This window comes from Pelodiscus sinensis, chromosome 1, assembly GCF_049634645.1.
Source record: "Pelodiscus sinensis isolate JC-2024 chromosome 1, ASM4963464v1, whole genome shotgun sequence".
Classification (NCBI taxonomy): domain Eukaryota; kingdom Metazoa; phylum Chordata; order Testudines; family Trionychidae; genus Pelodiscus; species Pelodiscus sinensis.
This window is the reverse complement of record NC_134711.1, coordinates 130417982-130443005: the sequence shown is the minus strand read 5'-3', so window position 1 is coordinate 130443005 and position 25024 is coordinate 130417982. Positions and strand designations below refer to the sequence as shown.

Below are 25024 nucleotides of genomic sequence, written 5' to 3'. Positions count from 1 at the left end.
CTGATGGCACTGATTGAACATTTGCCACTGTGGGGGGCAAGGTATAGGCAGTGGCATCCAAAGGTAAGGAGCCCAAGGAGCCATTTATGCTCTGAGAAAATCTGGCTGTGGCTGATAACCAGATATTATCAAGCCTTCTGTGCATGGCTGAGGTGAAAAAGCAGCCAAATCCTCTTCCTCATCCCGAGAGGGGTAAAGGGGACCCAGAGTAGTCGGAGAATGGAGAGTGAGGGGGTATTTGTTATCAGTGAGAATAGGCGAATGCAGCGTAGGAGAGATTGCCAGATCCTTGTGTTCCCTGGAGCAAGTGAGGGAAATATGCAGCCCCACTGTTTGCAGTGCCAGAGCAGAGATCCTCAGTTTGAGGGGTTGCCCCAGGAATGGAGAAGGAGAAGTGGTGCCCAATGGCTTCCCTGTGAGGAACTGCAGTGCTGTGCTGGGAGTGTGAAGTGCTCCTACAGCTGATGTGAGGGCAATCTGTGCCATGCTAGGCACCGCGCTGTGTGAGGCAGGCACAGGGTAGCCTGTTGCCTCCATGAGGGCAGGTTTCTTTGTGCTTTTAGAGCTCTTACGCTACTCTCCCGAAGTACTTGGGCGGTCAAACATGCTCAGATGTTATTTATCGCAGTCATCTTATTTATTTCCCTCAGAGCGCCTTTTTGGCAAGTGACGAGGCAGCAAGTGTGCCCTTCTCTTCAAGGGCTTAGGGGACTTATCCCTCTTTTTAAAATATAGAATCATAGAATATAAGCACTGGAAGGGACCTCGGGAGGTCATCGAGTCCAGTCCTCTGACCTCATGGCAGGACCAAATACTGTCTAGACCATCCCTGATAGACATTTATCTAACCTACTCTTAAATATCTCCACAGATGGAGATTCTACAACCTCTATGGGCAATTTATTCCAGTGTTTGACTACCCTGACAGTTAGGAACTTTTTCCTAATGTCCAACCTAAACCTCCCTTGCTGCAGTTTAAGCCCATTGCTTCTTGTTCTATCCTCAGAGGCCAAGATGAACACGTTTTCTCTCTCCTCATGACACCCTTTTAGATACCTGAAAACTTCTATCATGTACCCCCTCAATCTCTCTTTTCCAAACTAAACAAACCCAATTCTTTCAGCCACATCCTTCTTGAAATGCGGTGACCAGAACTGGACACAATACTCTAACTGAGGCCTAACTAGTGCAGAGTAGAGTGGAAGAATGACTTCTCATGTCTTGCTCACAACACACCTGTTAATGCATCCCAGAATCATGTTTGCTTTTTTTGCAACAGCATCACACTGCTGACTCATATTCAGCTTGTGGTCCACTATAACTCCTAGATCCCTTTCTGCCGTATTCCTTCCTAGATAGTCGCTTCCCATTCTGTATGTGTGAAACTGATTGTTCCTTCCTAAGAGGAGCACTTTGCATTTGTCTTTATTAAACTTCATCCTATTTACCTCAGACAATTTGTCCACATCATTTTGAATTATGACCCTATCCTCCAGAGCAGTCGCAACCCCTCCTAGCTTGGTATTGTCTGCAAACTTAATAAGCGTACTTTCTATGCCAATATCTAAATCGTTGATGAAGATATTGAAGACAGCCAGTCCCAAAACAGACCCCTGCGGAACCCCACTTGTTATACCTTTCCAGCAGGATTGTGAACCATTAATAACTACTTTCTATGGTTATCCAGCCGGTTATGCACCCACCTTATAGTAGCCCCATCTAAGTTGTATTTGCCTATTTTATTGATAAGAATATCATGCGAGACCGTATCAAACACCTTACTAAAGTCAAGGTATACCACATACACCGCTTCTCCCTTATCCACAAGACTCGTTATCCTATCAAACAAAGCTATCATATTGGTTTGACACTATTTGTTCTTATAAATCCATGCTGGCTGTTCCCTATCATCTTGCCACCTTCCAGGTGTTTACAGGTGATTTCCTTAATTACCTGCTCCATTATCTTCCCTGGCACAGACGTTAAACTAACTGGTCTGTAGTTTCCTGGGTTGTTCTTATTTCCCTTTTTATATATGGGCACTATATTTGCCCTTTTCCAGTCTTCTGGAAAATCTTCTGTTTCCCATGATTTTCCAAAGATGATAGCTAGAGGCTCAGATTCCTCCTCTATCAGCTCCTTGAGTATTCTAGGATGCATTTCATCAGGCCCTGGTGACTTGCAGGCATCTAACTTTTCTAGGTGATTTTTGACTTGTTCTTTTTTTATTTTATCTTCTAAACCTCCCCCCTTCCCACTAGTATTCCCTATGTTAGGTGTTCCTTCAGACTTCTCGGTGAAGACCGAAACAAAGAAGTCATTAAGCATCTCTGCCATTTCCAAGTTTCCTGTTACTGTTTCGCCCTCCTCACTGACCAGTGGACCAACCTTGTCCTTGGTCTTCCTCTTGCTTCTAATGTATTTATAAAAAGTCTTCTTGTTTCCCTTTATTCCCGTAGCTAGTTTGAGCTAATTTTGTGCCTTTCTAATCTTGCCCCTGCATTCCTGTGTTGTTTGCCTATGTTCTTCCTTTGTAATTTGTCATAGTTTCCATTTTTTATAGGACTCCTTTTTTTATTTTTAGATCATGCAAGATCTCATGGTTTAGCCAAGGTGGTCTTTTGCCATATTTTCTATCTTTCCGACACAGTGGAATAGCTTGCTTTTGGACCCTTAATAATGTCCCTTTGAAAAACTGACAACTCTCCTCAGCTGTTTTCCCCCTCAGTCTTGATTCCTATGGAACCTTACCTATCAGCTCTCTGAGCTTATCAAAATCTGCCTTCCTGAAATCCATTGTCTCTATTTTGCTGTTCTCGGTTCTGAAGAAGATGGAGAGAGGCTGTTTGTTCTCCCTTCTACCCTTCCTTAGAATTGTGAACTCTATGATTTCATGATCACTTTCACCCAAGCTGCCTTCCACTTTCAAATTCTCAGCCAGTTCCTCCCTATTTTTTAGGATCAAATCTAGAACAGCTCCCCATCTCCCCCGCCGGTAGCTTTTTCAACCTTCTGAAATAAAAAATTGTCTCCAATGCAGTTCAAGAACTTATTGGATAGTCTGTGACCTACTGTGTTATTTTCTCAACATATATCTGGATAGCTGAAGTCCCCCATCACCACCAAATCTTGGGCTTTGGATGATATTGTTAGTTGTTTAAAAGCCTCATCCACTTCTTCCACCTGGGTAGGTGGCCTGTAGTAGACTCCTAGCATGACATCACCCTTGTTTTTAATCCCTTTTAGCCTAACCCAGAGACTCTCAACACTTCCGTCTCCTATGTCCATCTCCACCTCACTCCAAGTGTGTTCATTTTTAATATATAAGGCAACACCTCCTCCCTTTTTTCCCTATCTATCCTTCCTGAGCAAGCTGTACCCTTCCATACAAACATTTCAATCATGTGTATTATCCTACCAAGTTTCTGTGATGCCAATAATGTCATAATTATACTTATTTAGCACTTTGATGTAGCACTCTGTCCTGAGCCCGGGTCAGAGGCATGTTGTTTGCCCTTGTCTGCCAGGAGCATTGTAAGCCACAGCTCCCTGTCTTTGCACGTTCACGTTTTCAGCTTTGCACAATGCTGGCAGTCTTTGAGAGTGTGACTGCCCCAGGCACTTGACATATTTATCGTGCCCATCGGAGGCTGGCATTGTGTTGTTGCAGGGCATGCAGTGTTTGAAGCCGGATGAGCCCATGTCACGGTATTACTCAAAGAGAGCAGTTTGAGGTCAAAGTCTTCCTTCTTTTTGTCTTTTTTTTTTCACTACAACTAACACTAATGAATAGTAAACAACTATAATGACTAATAAAACTAATTCTAACTAAGTATGAACAATTAAAGTGTGAAGAGATATTTCTTTTGCAAAAGCACTGAAGAGTTCCATCTGAAGCCAGGGATGTTAGAAAGAAACTGAAGGGAGGAGGGGCTGTGCATGCGCGATGGCACCCGGGGAGGCCCGGTTGCACCGCACATGCACGGCTAGAGAAAAATCTGTTGAGATGCGCTCAGCTGCTCAGCACCTAATGTAGAGCACCCCCAGGGACGCCTCTCAAAGAAGAACAAAAAGTTATTCCCTCACAGTGCAGCCTACACGTGCCAGCAGTGGATAAGACATATGCCAAAATCTACAGGCTCCTGGCACTGGAGCACTATTTCTTCCAGCTGAGGAGTAATAATTTGACACCTCTGAAGCAGCAGGACCTCATACCCTGACAACTGCAGCCTTGTTCTACATCTCTAAGCCATTCAAACACATTACAAAAATCACAGTCAGCAACATCCATCGTGGATTTTTTTCCCCATCTTAGCAGTTCTGTCTCCCCTCTGATGTGGGCTTGGAGATATACTCTGTGGTATCACTGTTAAGTTTTTCATTTATTTTTCCACTCTTACCTACACAGAATGAAACACTCCCTTTTAGACGCCAAGCCAAATTATTCAAGAATACTTTTGACAGCTGCCAAGTAATTGAGAACTATACCTTCTTAACACCTTCTCAAAACAGACCTGACAACCCTGAGGAGGAAAGCGTCCCTCATTTGTAACCATTCTATACATGCCCAAGTCTACCAGTAATATTCATTTCATTGAAATGCTGGTTTTTCTTCTTAGACTTATGAAAGGACTTCACATTACTTTGGGTTGGGATGCACATTGCCACTTACAAAGCTTCTCCATTTCCCCCTTCAATCGCCCAATTCCAATTCCCCTATGATGGCCAATAACACCATAATGGAGTTCTCAGTGTTTGAAAGGACATGACAGTTTTCATTTCCTTTTAAAATAATCCTTCACAATGGTGGATGGGATCTTAAAAGCACATGCAATCTACTGAATTTGTGAAAATCACTTTCATGCTATCTAGATATTCCTTGTAACAGTTTTGTTTACAAAGAACAGGGAGGAGATAATTTGACCATTGCACAAGTCAAATGCTGAAACCCCTTGGCCATCTTGTTCTGCATGCTATTTTGAAAACCAAGTTTTTCTTGAACCAATCCAAAAGCATTACAACAGAGAGAAAAGACAAGGGTGGGGTGTTTTAAGTCAAGGGAATATCTGCTAACTAACATTATACCAACTAATTATAAGACAGCTCTTTTTTGATTTGCTTATTTGTGAAATGTATGTAGAATCTGTAACTTTTATACAGAAAAGAGACTCTCAAAACTGGTCTTAATAGAGGGAGACTCTTATGGAAACCAGCTCGCCTTTCCTTGGTCATGTCAACCTACTTCATTTCTGATAACATTCATAGGCACTGGAACTAGTGGTTCTGGAGGTGCAGCTGCTCTCCATCTTGAAGTCATTTCTATCATATACAGGTTTACTCTCTGGTTGTATGCCTCTAAGCACCCCCACTACACAGACTGTTCCAGTGCCTCTGGTTGCAAGACAATTTTGTGTGGTCTATAGCAGTAGCTTGCACAAAAAGTTAATGTTAGGGAAATATTCAGTGCATTTCAGCCCCATCTCATACATCTAGAACCAAGGCTATTATTTATGCATTCAGATGAGTCAGCACTATGTCAAAAGCCAGCTTCCTATTAGAGCTCCCATGGGTACTGTGGAAGCACCGACATGCTCTACAGCCCCTAGCCAGGGAAATGTTGATGCCTTTGAAAGCCTCTTCAGGATAAAGGTCGAAATCACAAAAAGTGCCCCATAGCTATCCAATCACAATCACTGGGACAAACAACATTGTGAGGTATGGCCATGAGCCACCTATTACTCACAAGATCCTCTTGTAAACAAAAGTATTCAAGTCTCTCCCTACTTCAAATAAGAAATGACAACACTTACCCCAAACAAAGACCCTGTGAAATGCAGAGATATTTAACTTGTAGGTAGTCGCTGCCTTGTATGAACAATATTCTCAGCAGCAATATTTTTAGCAAGTAGATTTTCCTGCAAGAAAAGAGAACATAATGTCAAAAAACAAACAAACAAAAACAACAACAAAAAAAAACATGGGAAGAAACAGTCATTACAGCAGGAATAACCCTTTCCATACAGCACTGAAGCCCCACTCTTGATGAATACAGTGGTCTAACAGGTAAAAAGAAAGAGGAGCAAGGAGATTTAGGTTTCATTTTTGGCAGAGTCAGTGCAAGTGCATTTGAAAAGCTGGTGGGAGTAAAGCTTAAAGAGCTTTAAGAATGCCAATTGCTAGCCCTTCTGAACAGAAAACCTGACACATATTTGAAACTCTCACTCCTGTTATAGGAGACCTGAAGGACCTGAGATTGAGGGTCACTGTGTCTCTTCACCTTGTCAATGGGCAGTTTAGAATGTTTCCCTAGATTTTAACTGAGGTAACACTTTAGAAGAGATGCTATGAATTACAAATCTTATTGGTTTCATATGTACCACATAGGGCTGTGACCTCTTTCAGAGCTATGGAGCAGGGGAGGGCTGGTTTGGTAGTTGACTGGTTTTGGTGTCTGCATGGCCACCAGGGGCCTACCCCACGGTTTCTGGCAGAATTTAATTGGCCATTTGTAATCTACTATGCCCTGGGATCTGGCCACTTGAGAGATCATCTCTCCCTGTGGCATCTGCTATGGAGATCCATGTAAATGACTGAGCTGAGTTTCCTCCACATAGAAGAGAGGGGGCTGTAGTCAGAGGCTATGTCTACACAGCAGGCTACTTGTGCAATAAGATTTTTGCGGAAGAGATCTTCCGCAAAAGCTTCTTGTGCAAAAGTGTGTCCACACTGAAAAAGTACATTGTTGAAGTGATGCGCTTTTGCACAAGAAAGCGTCCACACTGCATGGACACTCTCTCGCAAGAAAGCGCTGATTGCCATTAACAGAATGGCCTCCTGTGTTTCTTTCAATAGGCTGTTTTTGCACAAAAACCCCGTTTCCCATCCACACTCACCTTTTTGCGCAAGAGCTCTTGCGCAACAAGACTTATTCCTCGAAGAAAGAGGAATAACTATTGTGCAAAACCCCTCTCTTCTTCTGATTTACTGTAAATTTACCTGTGCAAAAATGCGCTTGTAGTGTGGACCCTAGGCAAGTTTTTGTACAAAAACAGCTGGTTTTGCGCAAAAACTCTGTAGTTTAGATGTAGCCAGAGTGTTCTCCTTCATGACTCCTCTTTAACCTAATGAAAGTCTCATAATCTCTCATCAAAGGATAACTTAAAGGTGAATCTTCTCCTCACACTTTTGGCAAAAGTGAGTGACTGGTTGCTATGGCATTTGGCGGAAGTTGATGCTGAGTGTTATGTTAATCAGTGCTTTTAAACAATTGTCAAAGACACCTAAAGTTTGGGATAGGCATGTTTTTGTTTGTATGTTATACAATTAAGAAAGTGAAATTAATGTATTTTGAAATTGTTTATAAAGAAAATTCTGTTTACGTACTTAGCTCCATTATCATAGTATCTGAGCACCTGACATTCACAGATGCTGGAGGTGCAATATATACCTTCCATCATATATAGGCTTTCCAGTTTGGTTCAATGACTCTCAACAACCCCACAATACAAATTGTTCCAATGTCACTGCTCATATTCTGTTTATTCTCACAACACCCCTTTAGTGTAAAGAGGTGCTATTTTACAGATGAGGAACCAAAGCGTAGTAAGTTAACTGACTCATCTGAGGTCACACAGGAAGTCTGATCCAGGTCAGTGAGTTGAACTTTGGTCACTCAAATCCCAAGTTAGTGCCCTAAACCCAGAGCCATCCTTCCTGTAAGGACAGCCTGATATAAACTTGCTATTGTTCTTCTAGTCTTTTACTGACTGCAGCTCCTTCATATTGTACAGTACCACTTTGAATTTCTTTCAAAATGCTTCTGACTTGGTGTGTGGAAATAGAAAGTAGATGTCTTATATAACTGTATACTGGCAAACACAGTTATATACTATTGTCTCTCTCGTGGCTTCTGAAGGCTGTCTCATGATAGAAATCAAATGGTCATACCTTCAAAACAGCAATCATGTCTTGTCTGTGAATGATCTTGACCAGTGCTTAGAAAAAAAATCAGCTCCCACTGCTACCCCTCAGTTGATGTTCTTTACTTATCAATAGGAAGGGAAGTAGCAATAAAAACTTTATCAAATGGCTCTACCTCAGCTAGGTAGTAAGGACACCATGCCTAGTGGAGAAGTGAGAGCTCATCCCTATTTCTACTCACTTTGGTCTTTGAGGTAAGACTACTATTAAGGGTGCCAATTTGAATCAAAAGCAAATAGTTGCTTTTGGGATCCACTTGGAATTGAATTGCCACTACCCAGAGCGTTGAATAGACATCAGAATAGCAGCTGTCACTGCCAATCTGCTGCCTTTGAACTGGTGGCCTACAATGATACTGCATACAATTAAAATCCCCTGCATCAGACAACCCCATAAAATATTCACAGAAGACAGGCTACTGGTGTAAATCCAAAGCAAACTATGAATCATCATAAAGCTTCCATCAAGATGCTGCCTGGCTAGAAGAACTTACAACAGACAGAAATTTTGGATGGTTTATGCTAATGTGCAAATCATTACAAAGTGATTAAAAAACCCTCCTTGCACAAGAATATATATTCTGATTTTTGTTTTACTTTACCCTTTGAATTTATTTTGGGTATAAGGACACAAAGGAAATGAAAAATAGGACATTTGGTGGGTATAGTGGGGGGGAAGGTGGGGAGGGTTGAAATCACCAAACCTGGTACTGAGAAATGTCTGCTCAGTGATGTCCAAAGGGTATAGTGAAGAAAATAGATTCTGCAGAGGACCATGTGAAAAAACACAGATTCTAATTTAACATGGTTCCACTACAGGCCATTAGTCCCACTGGAGGAGAAGGTGAAGCAGGGTTGATCAGATTGCTGAAACAAAGCCAAGACAAGCCAGTTTTTTTTTTTTTTTTTTACGCTGACATAAAGACTTTATATCTGCACCACTCATTTCTGTGACAATTAGATCAAGCTTGATTCAAGGCCCATTAAGTCCAAGATTCCTGTAGATCATCACGGGGTGAAGATACCTGAAACAACAGGATTCTAAAGCACAGCTTTGGTGAAGGAACATGGGTAGCAGGTGGGCTCAGTGATTGTACTGATGGACAGTTAAGAGTAGGTGCTAGGGAAATTCAGTTTATTAATATATATGTTCAGTCACAGATCTGTTCACACTATAGGTTGAACCTCTATGGTTCAGGACTCTCTGATCTAGCAACATCTTGACCAGAGAGCCCCAGCCACAGAGGTTGCCAGTGGCTAGGAGCTCAGTCAGCATGCAGCCTGGAGGGTCAGGGGCCTTGGGGCAGGAAGTCCAGCCACAACTGGCATTTGGAGCAGGACTGGGCAGGGAGCCCTGCCCTTCAAGAGCATAGCGCCACAGCCTGGGGACACAGAGCCCATGCTGGCTGGATGCATGGATTTGCTACCAGCTGGAGGGTCGGGGGAGAGCGGGAGAACAGAGCTGCTGACAACCAGGGACAGGGAGCTCCTGCAGCTGAGGACAAGGAAGCCAGTGCCAGCTGCGGGTGTAGAGCCACCACCAGTTGTGGGCAGGAGAGGCCAGGAGAGGCACCCCCAGGAGATCCCGAAGCCTGACCTTTCCTGGCCCAGCAAACTTGCTCCTTCGGAACCACTTAGGTCCCAAGGGTGTTGGATCAGAGAGCTCCAACCTGTATTAAACATCACCAAATGGGTCCAAACCAGCCAGTCATTACATGAACATACAAGGCTCATAGGGTATGTCTACACTACAGCAGTAATTCGAAATAACTTAATTCGAATTCATTAATTCGAAATAAGCTAATTCGAATTAGTGCATCTAGACCTCCTCCCTCACCTCCTTCCACTTACCGCTCCCTAGCCCCCCTTCCTGATGTGAAAAATAAAGGACATGTGTGTTCAAAAATAGAAACTCTCTTTAATTAACAAAACTGGGGGGGGGGGGGGAAATTAACCTCTGGAGAGACTGGGAAAAGGAGGTGGGAGAGGGGAAGAAAGAGGGTGGACGAGGGGAGGGGGAAACCTGGGAAGAGGGAGCTGGAAAGGGGAAGCCAGGGGAAGAAGGAGGAGGGGAAGTATAAAACTATGGTACGCCATATCTTCAGTACTGTGTACAGATGTGGTCTCCTCACCTCAAAAAAGATATTTTGGCCTTGGAAGGGGTTCAGAATAGGGCAACTAAAATGATTAGGGGTTTGGAACAGGTCCCATATGAAGAGAGGCTAAAGAGACTGGGACTTTTCAGCTTAGAAAAGAGGAGACTGGGGGGGATATGATAGAGGTATATAAAATCATGAGTGGTGTGGAGAGGGTGAATAAAGAAACGTTCTTCATTAATTCCCATAATAGAAGGACTAGAGGACACCATATGAAATTAATGGGTAGCAGGCTTAAAACTAATAAAAGAAAGTTCTTCTTCACACAGCGCATAGTCAACCTGTGTAACTCCTTGCCACAGGAGGCTGTGAAGGCTAGAACTAGAACAGAGTTTAAAGAGAAGTTAGATCAAGTCATGGAGGTTGGGTCCATGGAGTGCTATTAGCCAGGGGGTAGGAATGGTGTCCCTGTCCTCTGTTTGTGGAAGGCTGGAGATGGATGGCACGAAACAAATCGCTTGGTCATTGTCTTTGGTCCATCCCCTCCAGGGTACTTGGTGTTGGCTGCTGTCGGCAGACAGGCTACTGGGCTAGATGGACCTTTGGTCTGACCCAGTACAGCCATTTTTATGTTCTTAGCTCAGGGTCGGGGGTCTCACTGGACCAACTTGATTTTCATGCAAACCTGCTCCTGGGTTCTCATGTGGCCTTTGGTGGCCAAGCTGGCAGCTATCCTGCCCTAGACGGCCGCTTTCCTGTGCCTAGTGCAGAGATTGTGGACATTGAAGGCCTCCCCCCAAATCTCGATGATGTCCACGATCTCCGCTCTAGACCTGGCGGCCCCGGGCAGGCTCCTGTGAGCCTCCAGCCTGGCCCTGGGAAGAGGCGGAGGGCTGGGTGGCAGCGGGTGGCTGGCTCATGCTATGCCAGGTGCAGGGTCTGCTGGCTGGGTGCTGGCAGGCTTGCAACTGGCACAAGCACTGTAGCCAGACCGTGCCCCTTTAAGGGCTCTGGGGCTGGGAGGGGGGCAGAAGAGTTTCCCTGGTTTGGCCCAGAGTGGCCACCAGGGCAACCTGGGAAGGGCTAGCCTCCAACTAGTTTGAATTAAGTGGCTACACATCCCTTAATTCGAACTAGGCATTACTCCTCATAGAATGAAGTTTATCTAGTTCTAATTAAGCACTCTGCTAGTTCTATTTAAATTCGAACTAGCGGTTTGTATGTATAGACCCTGTTAAAGTTAATTTGAACTAACGGCTGTTAGTTCTAATTAACTTTGTAGTGTAGACATAACCAAACCGAGTCAGACAAATAGTCCATCTTGCTCAGTATCATGTCTTCCCACCCTGGCCAATGCCAGGTGCTTCAGGAAGAATGAACAGAACAATCAGTCACTGAGTGTTCCAACCTCTGTCATCTAGTTCCAGATTCGATCAATCATGGTCTGGGGACACACAGAGCATGGGGCTACATCCCTGACCAGCACTTGATGGACTCATCCTCCTGGAGCTTATCTAATTCCTTTTTAAACCCAGTTATACTTTTGCCCATTACAACTTCCTTTTGCAATGAGTTCCACAGGTTGACTGTGCATTGTGTGAAGTAGTAATTCCTTTTATTTGTTTGAAAGGTGTTTCCATTAATTTGATAGAGTGACCCCCTACTTCTTGTGTTATGTGGAAGGGTTAAAATAATATTTCCTTATTCATTTTCTCCACATCATTTGTGATTATACAAATTTCTGTCAAATTCCACTTCAGTCATCTCCTTTCCCAGCTGAATAGTCCCAGTCTTATTCATTTCTACTCATATGAGCTTCTTCCATAGCCATAATCATTTTTGTTGACCTTCTGTTTTTCCAATTCTAATGTATCTGTTTTCTGAGATGACAACCAGAACTGCATTCAGTCAGTATTCAAAAAGTAGATGTATCATGGATTTATACAGTGACATTATGTTTTCTGTCTCATTATCTTGGTTCCTAACAGTGTTAGCCTTTTTGGTTGCCACTGCACATTAAGTGGATGTTTTCAGAGAACTAGCCATTAGGACTCCAAGATCTCTTCCTTAAATGGCAATAACAAAAGCCAGAACTATGTAGCACTTTAAAGACTAACATCTCTATCACTATTCTTTAATGGCAATAGCTATTTAGACACAATCATATTGTATGTATAGTTGAGATTATATTTTCCTATGTGCGTTATTTTGCATTAGTCCACCTTGAATTTCGTCTGCCATTTTATTGCACCAACTTTCGGTAGTGAGAGAAATAAGCTTTTGTGAGCTCTTTTGTTGCCCAACCACCTGATTTTGTGAGATCCTTTTCCACAGTCTGCTTTGGACTTTGCTATATTGAGTATAACTATAGACAAACCAATGGCCAGGGGAATAAGGGACAGGTGAATTTATGGTCAAGCATTTTAGAGGTAAAAATTACATTACCCGTTCACGTGGCGGTAGATGAGGATTTTATCACTCTGTAAGAGGACAGTTAGATTTACTACAAATATATTTGTATGAAAGAACATCGACTATCTTAATAATTGCTTTCCAAATGTATATTAACTTATCTACAGCTCTGTACACAGTAGAACCTCAGAGTGATGAGCACTTCAGCAATAGAGATTGTTCATAATTCCAAAATGTTCATAACTCTCAACAAAATTTTATAGTTGTTCTTTCAAACATTTACAACCCAACATGGACTTACCACAGCTTTGAGACTTTACTGTGCAGAAGAAAAATGCTGCTATTAACCATATTAATTTAAATGAAACAAGCACAGAACCAGTTCCTTTACCTTGCCAATTTTTTTTTTAACTTTCTATTTTTTAGTAGTTGATATTTAACACAGTATGTGTGATTGACTGGTCAGTTTGTAATTCTAGGGGTCCAAACTTTAAGGCTTCTGCCCAGTGTGGACTAGAAGTCTTGGGACTTCAGTGCCATTGGCCTCAGGGCTTTAAGAAGAGTGGGATGAAAGCCCCAGGCCCTGGGAAACACCTCTTATAGGGCTGAAACCCCAAATCCAGATAGGTGCACCTCAGCTCTTGAACTTCTGAAGATTGTTGTATGTGGCTCGCAGGGCCAGTAAGTTTGTCCACTCTGCAACAGACATTGTAGACTAAAAGGCCAGTGCAATTTTGTGCTGTATATGCAGAACTGTTACTTCACAGAGCATGCTATAGTCCCTGTGCATACTGCTCTCATCTGACCACGCTAGAAACACCCCATCCCTTAGGCCTGGTTGGAAAAAGCTTTTAAACATACACTTAACTATCAGCATGAAAATAAGTTCATTAAAGCCAATGGAATTGCGATATGCTGGTATGTGATTACATACTTTGCTTCATCAAGATGCAGCGTCATGTGAGGAAATTCAAATAAGGTCATCAATATTATTAAGGGACTGATTTCTTAAGAAAGCAACTGTTTGCAGGGAGGCTACATAAAGTCTAAGGGGGAATATAACTACTTAAGGCTACTGGAAGGCAATATACCTCCATGGTGGAGAGAAATTATTTAAGATGCCAAGAGGAAGAGTAACTAGGGTTCAGAAAAGAAATCATTTAGGATGGATAGCTAGAATTTTTTTTCCTGCTTGAAGATCTATTACTCTTGGGCCATTTAGATCTGTGCTGAATAAAGTACTATAGTGTATATTGTAAGACATCTCCAGCACGAGGAGGGAAATGGATTATAGGACTAGAATATTCATTTCCATCTTTCTTCTTTGAGCCTTGGAAATTTTCAAGCTCTAAAAGAAATTAGAATCTGTATAAATAAAGGCATTTTGCATGTCTCCTGCAATGTGCAGCAGACAAGGGATATCATCATTCTTCAAACTTGTGCATTGCTCAGGAATCCCAATGTATATGCTCCATTGAAGTTAATATAGTCACACTGACTTACACGTTTGGAAAACCCTATTTCCAATTATTGAAACCAAGAACTCTATTTGCAACATGATGCTATGGCAGTGGTGGGCAATAAAAAAAGCGGCAGTCCACTGCCATCACTGTGTTTATTTGTGCTTTTGCAGGTATCCAATGATTGCAGCGCTCATTGGTCGCAGATTGCTGTTCGTGGCCAACAAGAGCTGCGACTCTCTTATACCTGCAAAAGGACAAGTAAACATGGAGGTGGGAACCTATCAGGGACTTACCACAAAGACTGGATCCGGCCCACGGGCCAGAATTTGAATGCCCGTTCCTATGCTATGGTGAGGTACCAACAGTGAGGATCAAGCATAAGACCTCTGAATCTAAAAGCATGAGTTGCTAACCCCTGAAGTAAAAGGCCCTGCACAGTTGACTAAAGGTGTAGCAACTACTATCTGTGGCTGAGGTGCTAGAAGGGGACAGAATCCCATACAGAATAGGCATGTTTATATATATTAGTAATTATAGTAATTTTTCTCAGCTTTCACATTTCCTCATGGTTGTGTTACTGTTGTAATGAACATAGGTGCTGTAGTGCATTATTTTTGCCCTCCCTTCAAAGTATCACTGACTTTTTCCACCACCTTTGTCTGCTCCAGTCATAAGCCTGTGGATTTAACTGCATCTGATAGGAGAGACCTCCCAATGAGCTCAGAGAATAAGCAGGTGACTAAATTTTGGTAAAACAAATGCTTCTTTCTGGATCTAGTATTTAATCAGGATTTCTGTGACTCAGATGAAGATGAGACATCTTCAGTCTCTCATAAAACTTTCACTTAAAGTTCTTTTTCCATGCAAAGGTCAGAGAGGAGAATATTTGTTCTCTGCCTAGCACAATTGTGCCTTCATATTTCTTGGTGTCCTTAGATGCCATCATATTACAAATAATTAATAATAACAAAAGGAAAATAAGGAACTGGAGTCTTCTCTCATTTGGCTGGTGTAATCAGAATTAACTCCAGTTAAGTCACAATAACTTTACTAGTATACAAGTGGTGTTAGTGAGGGGAGAATCAGGCTCTGAATGTGACTGTTAAAAAAAGTTTTCTGAACTGAAAATCACTTATGATTATCAAATAGAATTAGTGATATTTAAAATATATAACAAACGTAAGTGATTGCACCACACTCAAGCTAACTCTTGCATTTTGGTCATGTGGCACCCATCACCTCATCACTTCTTGGGCACTGCCTGGAAAGGTCCCAGGTTTTCATAGGGCCTCTAGATCAAATTCATCCCCAGATAGCTGCACTGGAAACATATAAGGGTGAATTTGACTCTCCAAGAGTAATTACCCAGAGTGCCAAGTTTATGGATACTCACAAGAGTGATTACCGGGTAATTATGGATTAATTACATTGTTATTTGTGCCCAGGAATATAGTATACTATCTACTACATGCTCACTCGTGAAGGCTTCTCCAATCAGGTTTTTTTCATAATTCTTCTCTGCCCACTAACGCCTCTTTCCTGCTGTCTATAGCCTCTGACCTCTTTCTTTACCTCCCAATGGGACTGATGCAGATGCTGGAGTTTGATCAGCTGCAGTAGCTGTCAGAGACTTTCTTTGATGTGCTCAACTTCTGCCAGGCCAATGGGCCCAGCATGTGCTCTGGCCTCAAGTTTCCTAGTTGGCAGTAGAAGAGCTGAAGCCGTGCCATTGGGCAGGGCTCAAGCCATAGCCAAAACAGAAAGCCTATTAAACACAGGAACGACATTGAGAATGTGTGGATATTATTTTTCAATGTTCATGATGCCCATGAATGTGAAGAGATGAAATAACTGGTTAGAGGATGTGGGGTTTGTGGGCAGCTCCTCCAGATAGCTGTGTGAATGCAGCTCATCCATGACCTGCAGAACCATTTGCTATTCCAGTCCTGGGCCTTCTTTCAACTCTATACTGCACATGAATCTTGGACTACAGGCATTCCTGTTATTCTAGACCTAACTATGTAGTTCTAACACTGTACCACAAGCCTGACCTGAAGCACCTCTCTGAACCAGGCTCCCCGCTTATTTCTATTAAGCTTACTGCTGGTCCATTCTTGAGCCCTCACACAATTTTATCAGGGTATCTCCTATCCCATCACTGGGCCATTCTTGAGAAAACTGCATCCAGTTATTTGTTTTTTCCAAGTGTGGAAAGTCACTCAGATTAAACTGAATCCTTCAGATAATTCAGATTCTACACAAGCATGGCAAAATCATCATCTATGGTGCAGAAGGAGCAGAAGTGTTCAATACATATTTCTCTTCTGTATTCAGAAAGAAGCAGAATCATGTTTTCATATTTTACAACAACAACAAACGTTCTATTCCATCTTAGCCAGGGAAGACGTTAAACAGCAACCATAGAAATTTAAATCTGCAGGACCAGATAACTAACTCCTCGGGCCAGGTCTTCACTTAAGGGGAAGGTTGGCTTAAGGTACTCAAGGTACTGTAAACAACACAGCTCGAGTCAAGGTACCTTAAACCAGGCTTGGTGCTGTCTCCACAGTGAGAGGTCGATGGGAGAAACACTCCCATTGACTTCCCCTTACTCCTTGTGACAGCAAGGGGTACTGGTGCTGACAGGGGCACTGTTAGCATTCAGTTTAGTAGGTCTTTATTAGACCTGCTAAATCAAACCCCAGAAGGTCAATCACCAGAGTGTTGACCCTCCTGTAAGTGGAGCTATGACTTAAGAGTTTTAAAACAATTAGTCCAGAAGCTCTCTTAACTACTAATATCGATTTTTAGCAAATCTGGAAACACAGCAGACATTACAGAGGGTTGGGGTAGCATTGTATTACTATTTTTTAAAAGGTCAGTGAGATGATCTGGCTATCTATAGGCATGTTAGGCTAACACTGATCCCATGGAAAATCATGAAAGGCGGCACAGTTGAGGGTAACCACCCCTGTATTTCCTTACAGTGGCCTAGCTAAGTCAGCCACACTTAGGCTTCCAGCTCAGACTAGGGTATTGTTGGCACATGATGGCATATATTACATTAGTAGATGTGCAGAAGAATGAAAAGTGAAAGTGAGGGATCATTGTCCAGGGTGAAAGTGTCACAGGCCTTGGGAGGCAGGCCAGTCCTCACCCACAGACAACTCGCCAACCTGAAGCATATTCTTACCAGCAACTATACACTGCACCATAATAACTCTAACTCAGGAACCAATCCATGCAACAAACCTTGGTGCCAACTCTTCCCACATATATACACCAGCAACACCATCACAGGACCTAACCAAATCAGCCATACTGTCACTGGTTCATTCTCCTGCACATCTACTAACGTAATATATGCCATCATGCGCCAACAATGCCCCTCCGCTATACACATCGGCCAAACTGGACAGTCCCTACGTAAAAGAATAAACGGACACAAATCAGATATTAGAAATGGCAACACACAAAAATCTGTAGGGGAACACTTCAATCTCCCTGGACAAACAATTGCAGATCTGAAGGTAGACATCCTGCAGCAAAAAAACTTCAGGACCAGACTTCAAAGAGAAACTGCTGAGCTACAGTTCATCTTCAAGTTTGACACAATCAACTCAGGATTAAACAAAGACTGTGAATGGCTCGCTAACTACAAAAGCAGCTTCTCCTCTCTTGGAATTAACACCTCCAGATCAGCTACTAGAAGCGGGCCTCATCCTCCCTGATTGGATCCACCTCGTCATCTCTAGCCTGATCCTGGCCTGCATATTTATACCTGCCTGTGGAAATTTCCACTACATGCATCTGACGAAGTGGGTCTTTGCCCACGAAAGCTTATGCTCCAACACTTTGGTTAGTCTATAAGGTGGCACAGGACTCCTCACCGCTCATTCAGGATATTGTCATTTGTCACAGTAGGCTGCTTTGGGATGCAATTAGTAAATAATTAAAAGATGGGAACATAATTAAGCCTATCAGCATGATTTTATGAAAAACAGGTCTGGTCGAACAAATACTAATGATACCCAACTCTTCTATAGAGCTTTTCATGGGCTGATCTCAACACATTTAACAAAATAAGTCAGTGACATTTTCCCCATTTTATAGATAGGGAAGCTAAGGCATGGAGAATTCTGGGCAAGAACACCCAGATGGCCAATGACAGAGCTGGAAATAGAATATTGGTACAGTTTTTTATCCGCTAGGTCATGCTACTTCTTCAGACTTGTTTTTTTATGAGATCACAAGTTTGGCAATAAAGGTAACTATTTCACCATAATATACTTATATTTTGGTCTGACATTTCATCTAGTCCCACATAATATTCTGTTATGAAAAGAAAATTAGCATTATACACACTGGCAGTCTAGATTGCATCCCTTTTCTGTAAAAGGGATGCAAATTAGACACAGTGCAATTGCAAATGAAGCGGGGATTTAAATCTTCCCCGCTTCATTTGCATAAACATGGCTGCCGCTTTTTTCCAACTCAGGGCTTTGCTGGCATAAAGCGCCAGTCTAGACAGGGACCTTTGGGAAAATAAAGCCTTTTCCGAAAGATCCCTTATTCCTGATTTTAAGAGGAATAATTGCGCTGTGTCTAATCTGCATCTCTTTTCCGCAAAAGGGGTGCAGTCTAGACACAGCCAATCAGGGTAGGCCAAGCTAAATGGATTATAAATTTGTTTGAACTGACAGATCACAAGAAGTAATTGTGAATGTGGAATTTTCATACAATGGTGGTGTTTCTACTAGAATCCCACAGAAATCTATATTTGCCTAATCCTATTCACTATCTTTTTCTGGAAGAAAATATAACAGGATTGCTACTAACATATGCAGATGTTACAAAATTGTTGCAATCATAAATAATCACACACAGAGAGAAGACGAAACAGAGAGGGAGGGAGGTGGGGCAGCTATAAGACAAACCTAGATCATTTGATAAGATGGGCTCATTTGAGCACTATACCTTATAACACAGCCAAACGCAAGGTCATAAGTCTTGGAAAAAATAATGACGCTCAAACCCTTAATGTGTGCATGAGGGCTGCTGTATCCTAGAAAATGATGACTTTGAAAAGACCTAGAGGTCATGATAGGATAACCAGTTGAACATGAACTCCGAGTGGGATGCTGTAAGCTAAGAGAATGAAAGCAATCCTTGGATGCATGAACAGGTAACTATTATACAGAAGTGAGAACTTGATATTACTGCTGTATATGGCATTGGTTAGACCATTATACACACTTCAAAAGGGATGATTTGCAGTCTGGAAAACACGTCTTATACAGAGAGATGAGAGATGACAAACTTAATCTCTTCAGTTTATTTAAGAGAAAGCTAAGAGGTGACTACACAGGCTACACATAACTACATGATGGTAGGTGGTTTTTTAATTTAGAGGAAAAAAAGGATAATGAGAAGAAATGTTTGGAAGGTGATACTGGAAAAATTCAGAGTAGAAATAAGGCAAGGTTTTATCAGTGAAGAAAATTAACCTTTGGAACAACTTACCTAGGTGCTTGATAAGTTTTCTTTCACGTGAAGTCTTGAAGTCAAGCCTGAATTCTTTTTTTAAAAAAATGTGCTACTGATCATACAGAAGTAATGGCTTGATGCAGGAATTACTGGATGAGGTTCTGTGGCTTGTGTAGGACCTTACATCAGTTCATCATAATGATTCCTTCCAATCTCAAAATATATGAAATACATGGGGAAAAAAATCATGTCAACATCTCACTTTGCTTGTGTTAAAACAGGGATCTTCATCTTCATCTGTGTCCCCTCTGAGGGGACAAGGCTCATGCACTAAAGCATTATTTACAATAGCGAATCACCACACATAGAAAAAAGAGGTGCAGGACAGACCACCACTGCATTGTTTACACTCACTGTATCTGGGGCAGACTCAAACAAAGTTTTCATTTGTTTTAAAATGATCCCATAGACATTTACATATCCACTGAGCCAAAAGGCCTCCTCTTTCTCCCCTCCAGGGTTCCATTTACTGTCGAAAAGTGGAGCCGGTAAACCTATACTGCTCTATAAACAGTGCAGCACAGTGTCTGTTGCAATTCTGTGCAATTTACTGTAATCATATCTACTTAAGTGAAATTTACATTATCATTATGAACTGCTTTTGAAAATGGTCCTTTTTCAACCTATAACTATTAGTGCACTGGTGCTGCCAGGACAAAGTTGTCAGCACCAGTAGAAGCAATTTCATCAGGTTTCTTTTTACACAGATCCATGGCTCATATTAGCCCCACTGCCTCCTGAATTTTTAATTTTTTTTCCCCTAGGCACGCAGTTTGACTCTTCAGAAGAAATAAAAACCATGTCAAGAATGAAGAGTTTTAACCTGTGCTAAAAATAGTCCTGATCATCAGCAGGGGACGCAGTTCGTCAGCCATGTGCAACAAAGATGACCTCTTTGTCAGGTCTAGCCTGCAGCAGGCGGTGTCTGCTCACGGTCTACTTTTACATTGGCTTAAAAATAAACAGCAAGTTCCTCTGGCTGGCCTCCCTTCCCCAACACAGGCATGGAACATTCTGTACAAGGAAGCACTCACAATCGTTTGAGAAGCCAACTCTAATGAAGTTAATTGATGCATCAACAGCGTGTGTTAAACATGAATGCTTTTCTAAGATGGCCATGAGTTGCACAGATATGCATTATATTATTGCACGATAAACACAGGACAGTACATTAGGGATATCCTTCAGACGTGAGCAGAGAGAGAATGCATTTATTTTCACAAAATAGGGTCTTTGTGCTCAGTTTGGGAACTTATGTAACCTGCCAGGGACACCAGAATATATCACCTACTTTTATACCAACAGTTGAGTAAACGAGAAATGTGTGTGATGTTTTACAGAAAAAATTAACCCAAATAAACAAAAAGTCACTTTCCTATGTGGATTACATCTTTTAAAAAAACAAAAAGGGAGGTGGGGAGAGGGGAAGGGAGAAATTTAAAGCTGAAGCAACATGAAAGTTGTTAGAATGGTTTTTTTTGCTAAATCAACCTCTGCCTTAACCCTCCTCTAACTCCACAAAGTAAGAAAATTCTACAAAGACCTGGGCATGGGGAAAGTGGGAAACATGCAAAGTCTGTGGATCAGATTCCTATTTATGCTAAGATTATTGTATACTTTTCGATAGTATAAAAGGACCTTAATCTGGGGAGCAAATTATAGTTACATTCACTGTAAGACCCTTTTTCACTGTCAGAGTGGTGTAAAGCAGCATTACTGGAAACAAGAATCAAACTCTATATCCTTGCCTCTGTATCCCCTAATTATGATACAGATGTGACCTTGCTGCAGACAGCATAGATGCTCCCGCTGTCCCAGTTCTATCAGCATGTTGGGATTAATGTATTCATATACATTGTTGATAACATCCCGGCTGGAGGGAAATCATTTGGGTTTGGGAGAGAAGTATTGGAGGAGGGAATACACAAAGTCTCTGTTATGGCCTTCTTTGAGCACAAATAATCATCAGTTTAGCTAACAACGGTAGGATGACCTCCCATACAACAATGTATCTTGGTCTGGAAAGACAAAGCTCTGTGGGAGGAAAGAACATGGTCCAAAGTCAAATCAAAAGGCACATGTAACAATTTGTGTAAGCATGTGTACCACCCTTCGGACACAGTGTGTATTAAAAATACTTTTTAATTTTGTGCTTATGATCAGCACCCTGCAAGTCTGCTGGGGCAGAGGAAAACACTGTATTCAATGTGATCTCAAAACATATACAGCTGAAATAGAATGGATCCAGAGACAGTCATGTAACAGGTTAGAGGCATGGAAAGACCCTCCCAAGAGGAAAGATAAAAAAGAGTGGGTCTATCTAGTTTATAGAAGAGGTGGCTAAAATGGGACAGTAAACTAAGTAATGAATGTTATGGAGAATGTATAGTCTATGCACCTCCTTACCCTCTCTCATAACACAGGAATAAGGAGACATTAAAAAATATGAAGGCAGCCTTTTAAAAATAATACAATTCACCTGTGGAATTTCATGCCCTAAGATAGCACTAAGACAAGACTTTAGCAGGGGTCAAAAAAAGATTAGATCATTTATACAAATAATAAGAACATCCACGGTGACATTACATATGATAAAAGCATATCTATAAATATTTGCAATATAGATAATCAAGCTTCAAATCATAAATAAAGCTCTAACATCCTACAGGTAGGAAGACATTTTTCAAGTGGACTGATTATTCCATAATTATCCGGTATGGAATTTGCTGCACCATTCTAAAATCCATCTGGTGCAGATCATTGTGAGAGAAAGGATATTGAGCTAGAGGTCCCACTGGACACGATATTGAGCTAGAGCGGCACATAGCAATTGCTATTTTCCTTTAAAAACTAAAATAAGAACCATTACTATACTCTCTACAGCCTTGATTCAACAAAGCATTTGAACATGTGTTTAATGTTGAGGCTGTTTGAAAGTTCCATTGACTTTAATGGTAGTTACATATTTGGTTAAGTGCTTTGATGAATAAGGATGGATTCAGGCATGTGTTTAAATGATTTGTTGAATCAGCATCTAATCTCTCTTCTATTAAAAAAAAGGCATGGGTGACTGGAAACTTCACATCGCTGGGGCAACACAAGGCCTCCTAATGCAATAGAACTCCAAGCAGTAACTTGTTCTATTTGGAATTAAATTTTGTCTTGTTACAATGAAAAACAATTGGAGCTGAAGGACGGTTTTGTAGTTAAGGCATTACGTATACTCAGGAGACCCAGATTCAATCCTGTCCTCTGCCAGAGACTTCCAGAATGACTTCTGTGACTTTGGGTCAGTCACAGCATAATGCTGCTCCTCAGTTTCCCCCTCTGTAAAATGAGGGTTTATAGCACTCCCTTTCTCACAGAGGCACTGTGAGGATACTAAATTCATTAATGTCTGTGAGCTGCTCAGACACTGTGGTTGTGGGACCCATACAAACAGATACACACTAAAGAGAAATGGAAACATTTAAAGAACATCACAGTGGGAGTATTGTAAGTGATGCAGAGTATGCCTATATGCCTTACTTTTATTGATGTTTCATCTTTTTTTTGGGGGGGGGGGAGCAATTTCTGCCATTCTCTATCCCTGTATAACCTATCTTCTCCTCTCCATTTGCTTTAGTGGAGAAATCATACATAGGCTACTGTGGCAGAGCTCTGGCTGTGCCCATATGGCCTGTGCTTCTGGTGGATAGTGTCCAGTTTAAAAAAAAAAAAGAAGAGTTAAGAGTCACAGTCTACTGAGCCATACTCATCACAGGCTAGTCCATCATGTGGGGGTGAAACTGCTTTAGAGTCCCAGTCTCCCTGTCTGAGGGCAGACTCTGTAGTGACATGGGAGGGGTTGGGGAGATGCCAGGCCCACCCACTATTCCAGGTTCTAGCTCAGGGATCTTAAGGCAGCAGCAACAGACAGGGTTTGTTCTAGTCCTGGTCTAGCAACTACTTCCCTGGGCCCCGTCCCAGCACCTTTTCTCTCGTACCTGAGCAGTCCATCCTGCTCCTCCACCGCTCTCTGCCTGACTTGCAATTCCCGGCTCTCACTCAGACACCTCTCACATTCAGATCCTTAGCTCCTTCCCTCCTCCTCCTCGCATGCCTCTGAGCTAACAGACGAGGAACCCTTCTAAACAAGTCTCAACTGGTTTTTGATTGGCCCCAAGTGGTCTGATTAGCCTGACTCCCTTGGCTCTGGAAGGCTCCTAAAGAGCTCCAGGTGTTCCACCTGGCCTGATTGTCCAGACTGCTTCTGAAGGTTCCTGCTGGTTCTAGGCCACCCCCTGCCAGTTTACCCAAGGAACAGAGACCTACTTACTCTAGGGCACATATGCCTCCTTTCCAATACTTTCCTGTAGCCATCTGGCCTGATCCTATCACACTATGTCTGCATTTACAGTGGAATGTATAGCCCCAATGCTGCACCCCTCCCCTCAGATATAAACAACAGGTGTATGGCACACAGAATAAAGAGAAAATACTCTAAACTATGAAGCATTCCTTAGGTGAGTAGAGTAAAACAGACCAAAACCTTCAAGTATGCATCCTAAATGGCTCTCTACATGTCCAAGCAATGTTCCTTTGTTTATACTATTATTTTTAGCAGTATAGTGTGGGGCTGCCTCCTCCCTGCCAGAACTTTTCACTGCTCTGTGTACCTCCATAGAGCAGTGTGGATGCAGCCTGCTTTTCACTGTGGTGTGTAGCTATGTGTACTCTATACACCATCATCACTATAGAAAAAAAGGCTGATTTGAGTCATGAAATCTGGATCAACACTCTTTCAAAATGTATGTGTGTATGTAGGTAGAAAGCAGGATTTTGGCTCAGTCTGACAGAAAAAGAACCAGTCCAGGTGTGGTTTCAAATCTCAGTGCAATTTGGGAGCTCAGTTCAGGCTCATCTCTCTGGGCACAATGCAGAATTGTGGCACTGAAATCTTTTCCACAGCAAGTATAAGTCATTATAAACACAGGACTATGATTTCCCCACAGGCTGAAGCAAAAGGGGATGCTAGGCAGCAAACAGCAGAGAACTTATTTAAAAACAACAACAAAACCCTTCAATAATATCAACTGTAAAACATGGGAGAGTCCTGGTCTTAGAAAAATGTTCTCTTAATTCTGGTCTGCCCATGTGCAAAGCTCTTTCTAAGTAAATATTAAGGAGCAGACTTTCAGTTCTTCATCGTTGGCACAATTTTGTGTATACATATCCTACCACTGAGACATGCAAGCACCCACAGATCAGGTTTTTAGATTTCTAAAGGGTAAGATATAAACGTGTAATTAACTGTAAGTGCAAAAGTTAATTAGTCTCAAGATTGTATCTGCAAATCAAAGGTCAGGTTGAGACCCTTTAAAATCAGTCCTTAAAAGAGAATGAGTCACTGAATCACAAGGGAAGTTGCTCCAGATAGTTGGTGTAGCAGTAAGTGCCAAGCACTGATCCCTGTATCTGGGAAAGGGGAGAGAGATGGGCAGTTTGGTGGAGTGTGAGGTCTGCATTACAACACATTGGGATTTTA

General features: G+C 42.0%; 1 protein-coding gene across 1 annotated transcript in view; it reads right to left on the bottom strand.

Annotated features, from left to right (window-relative positions):
* Nucleotides 1-25024, bottom strand: part of CCDC91 (coiled-coil domain containing 91) — a 519220-nt gene that overhangs the window by 86338 nt on the left and 407858 nt on the right. Inside the window, exon 13 of the mRNA XM_075901364.1 lies at nucleotides 5811-5915. Within this exon, the coding sequence (XP_075757479.1) occupies nucleotides 5844-5915 (72 nt within the window). The 3' untranslated portion in view covers nucleotides 5811-5843. The remainder of the gene's footprint in view (nucleotides 1-5810; nucleotides 5916-25024) is intronic.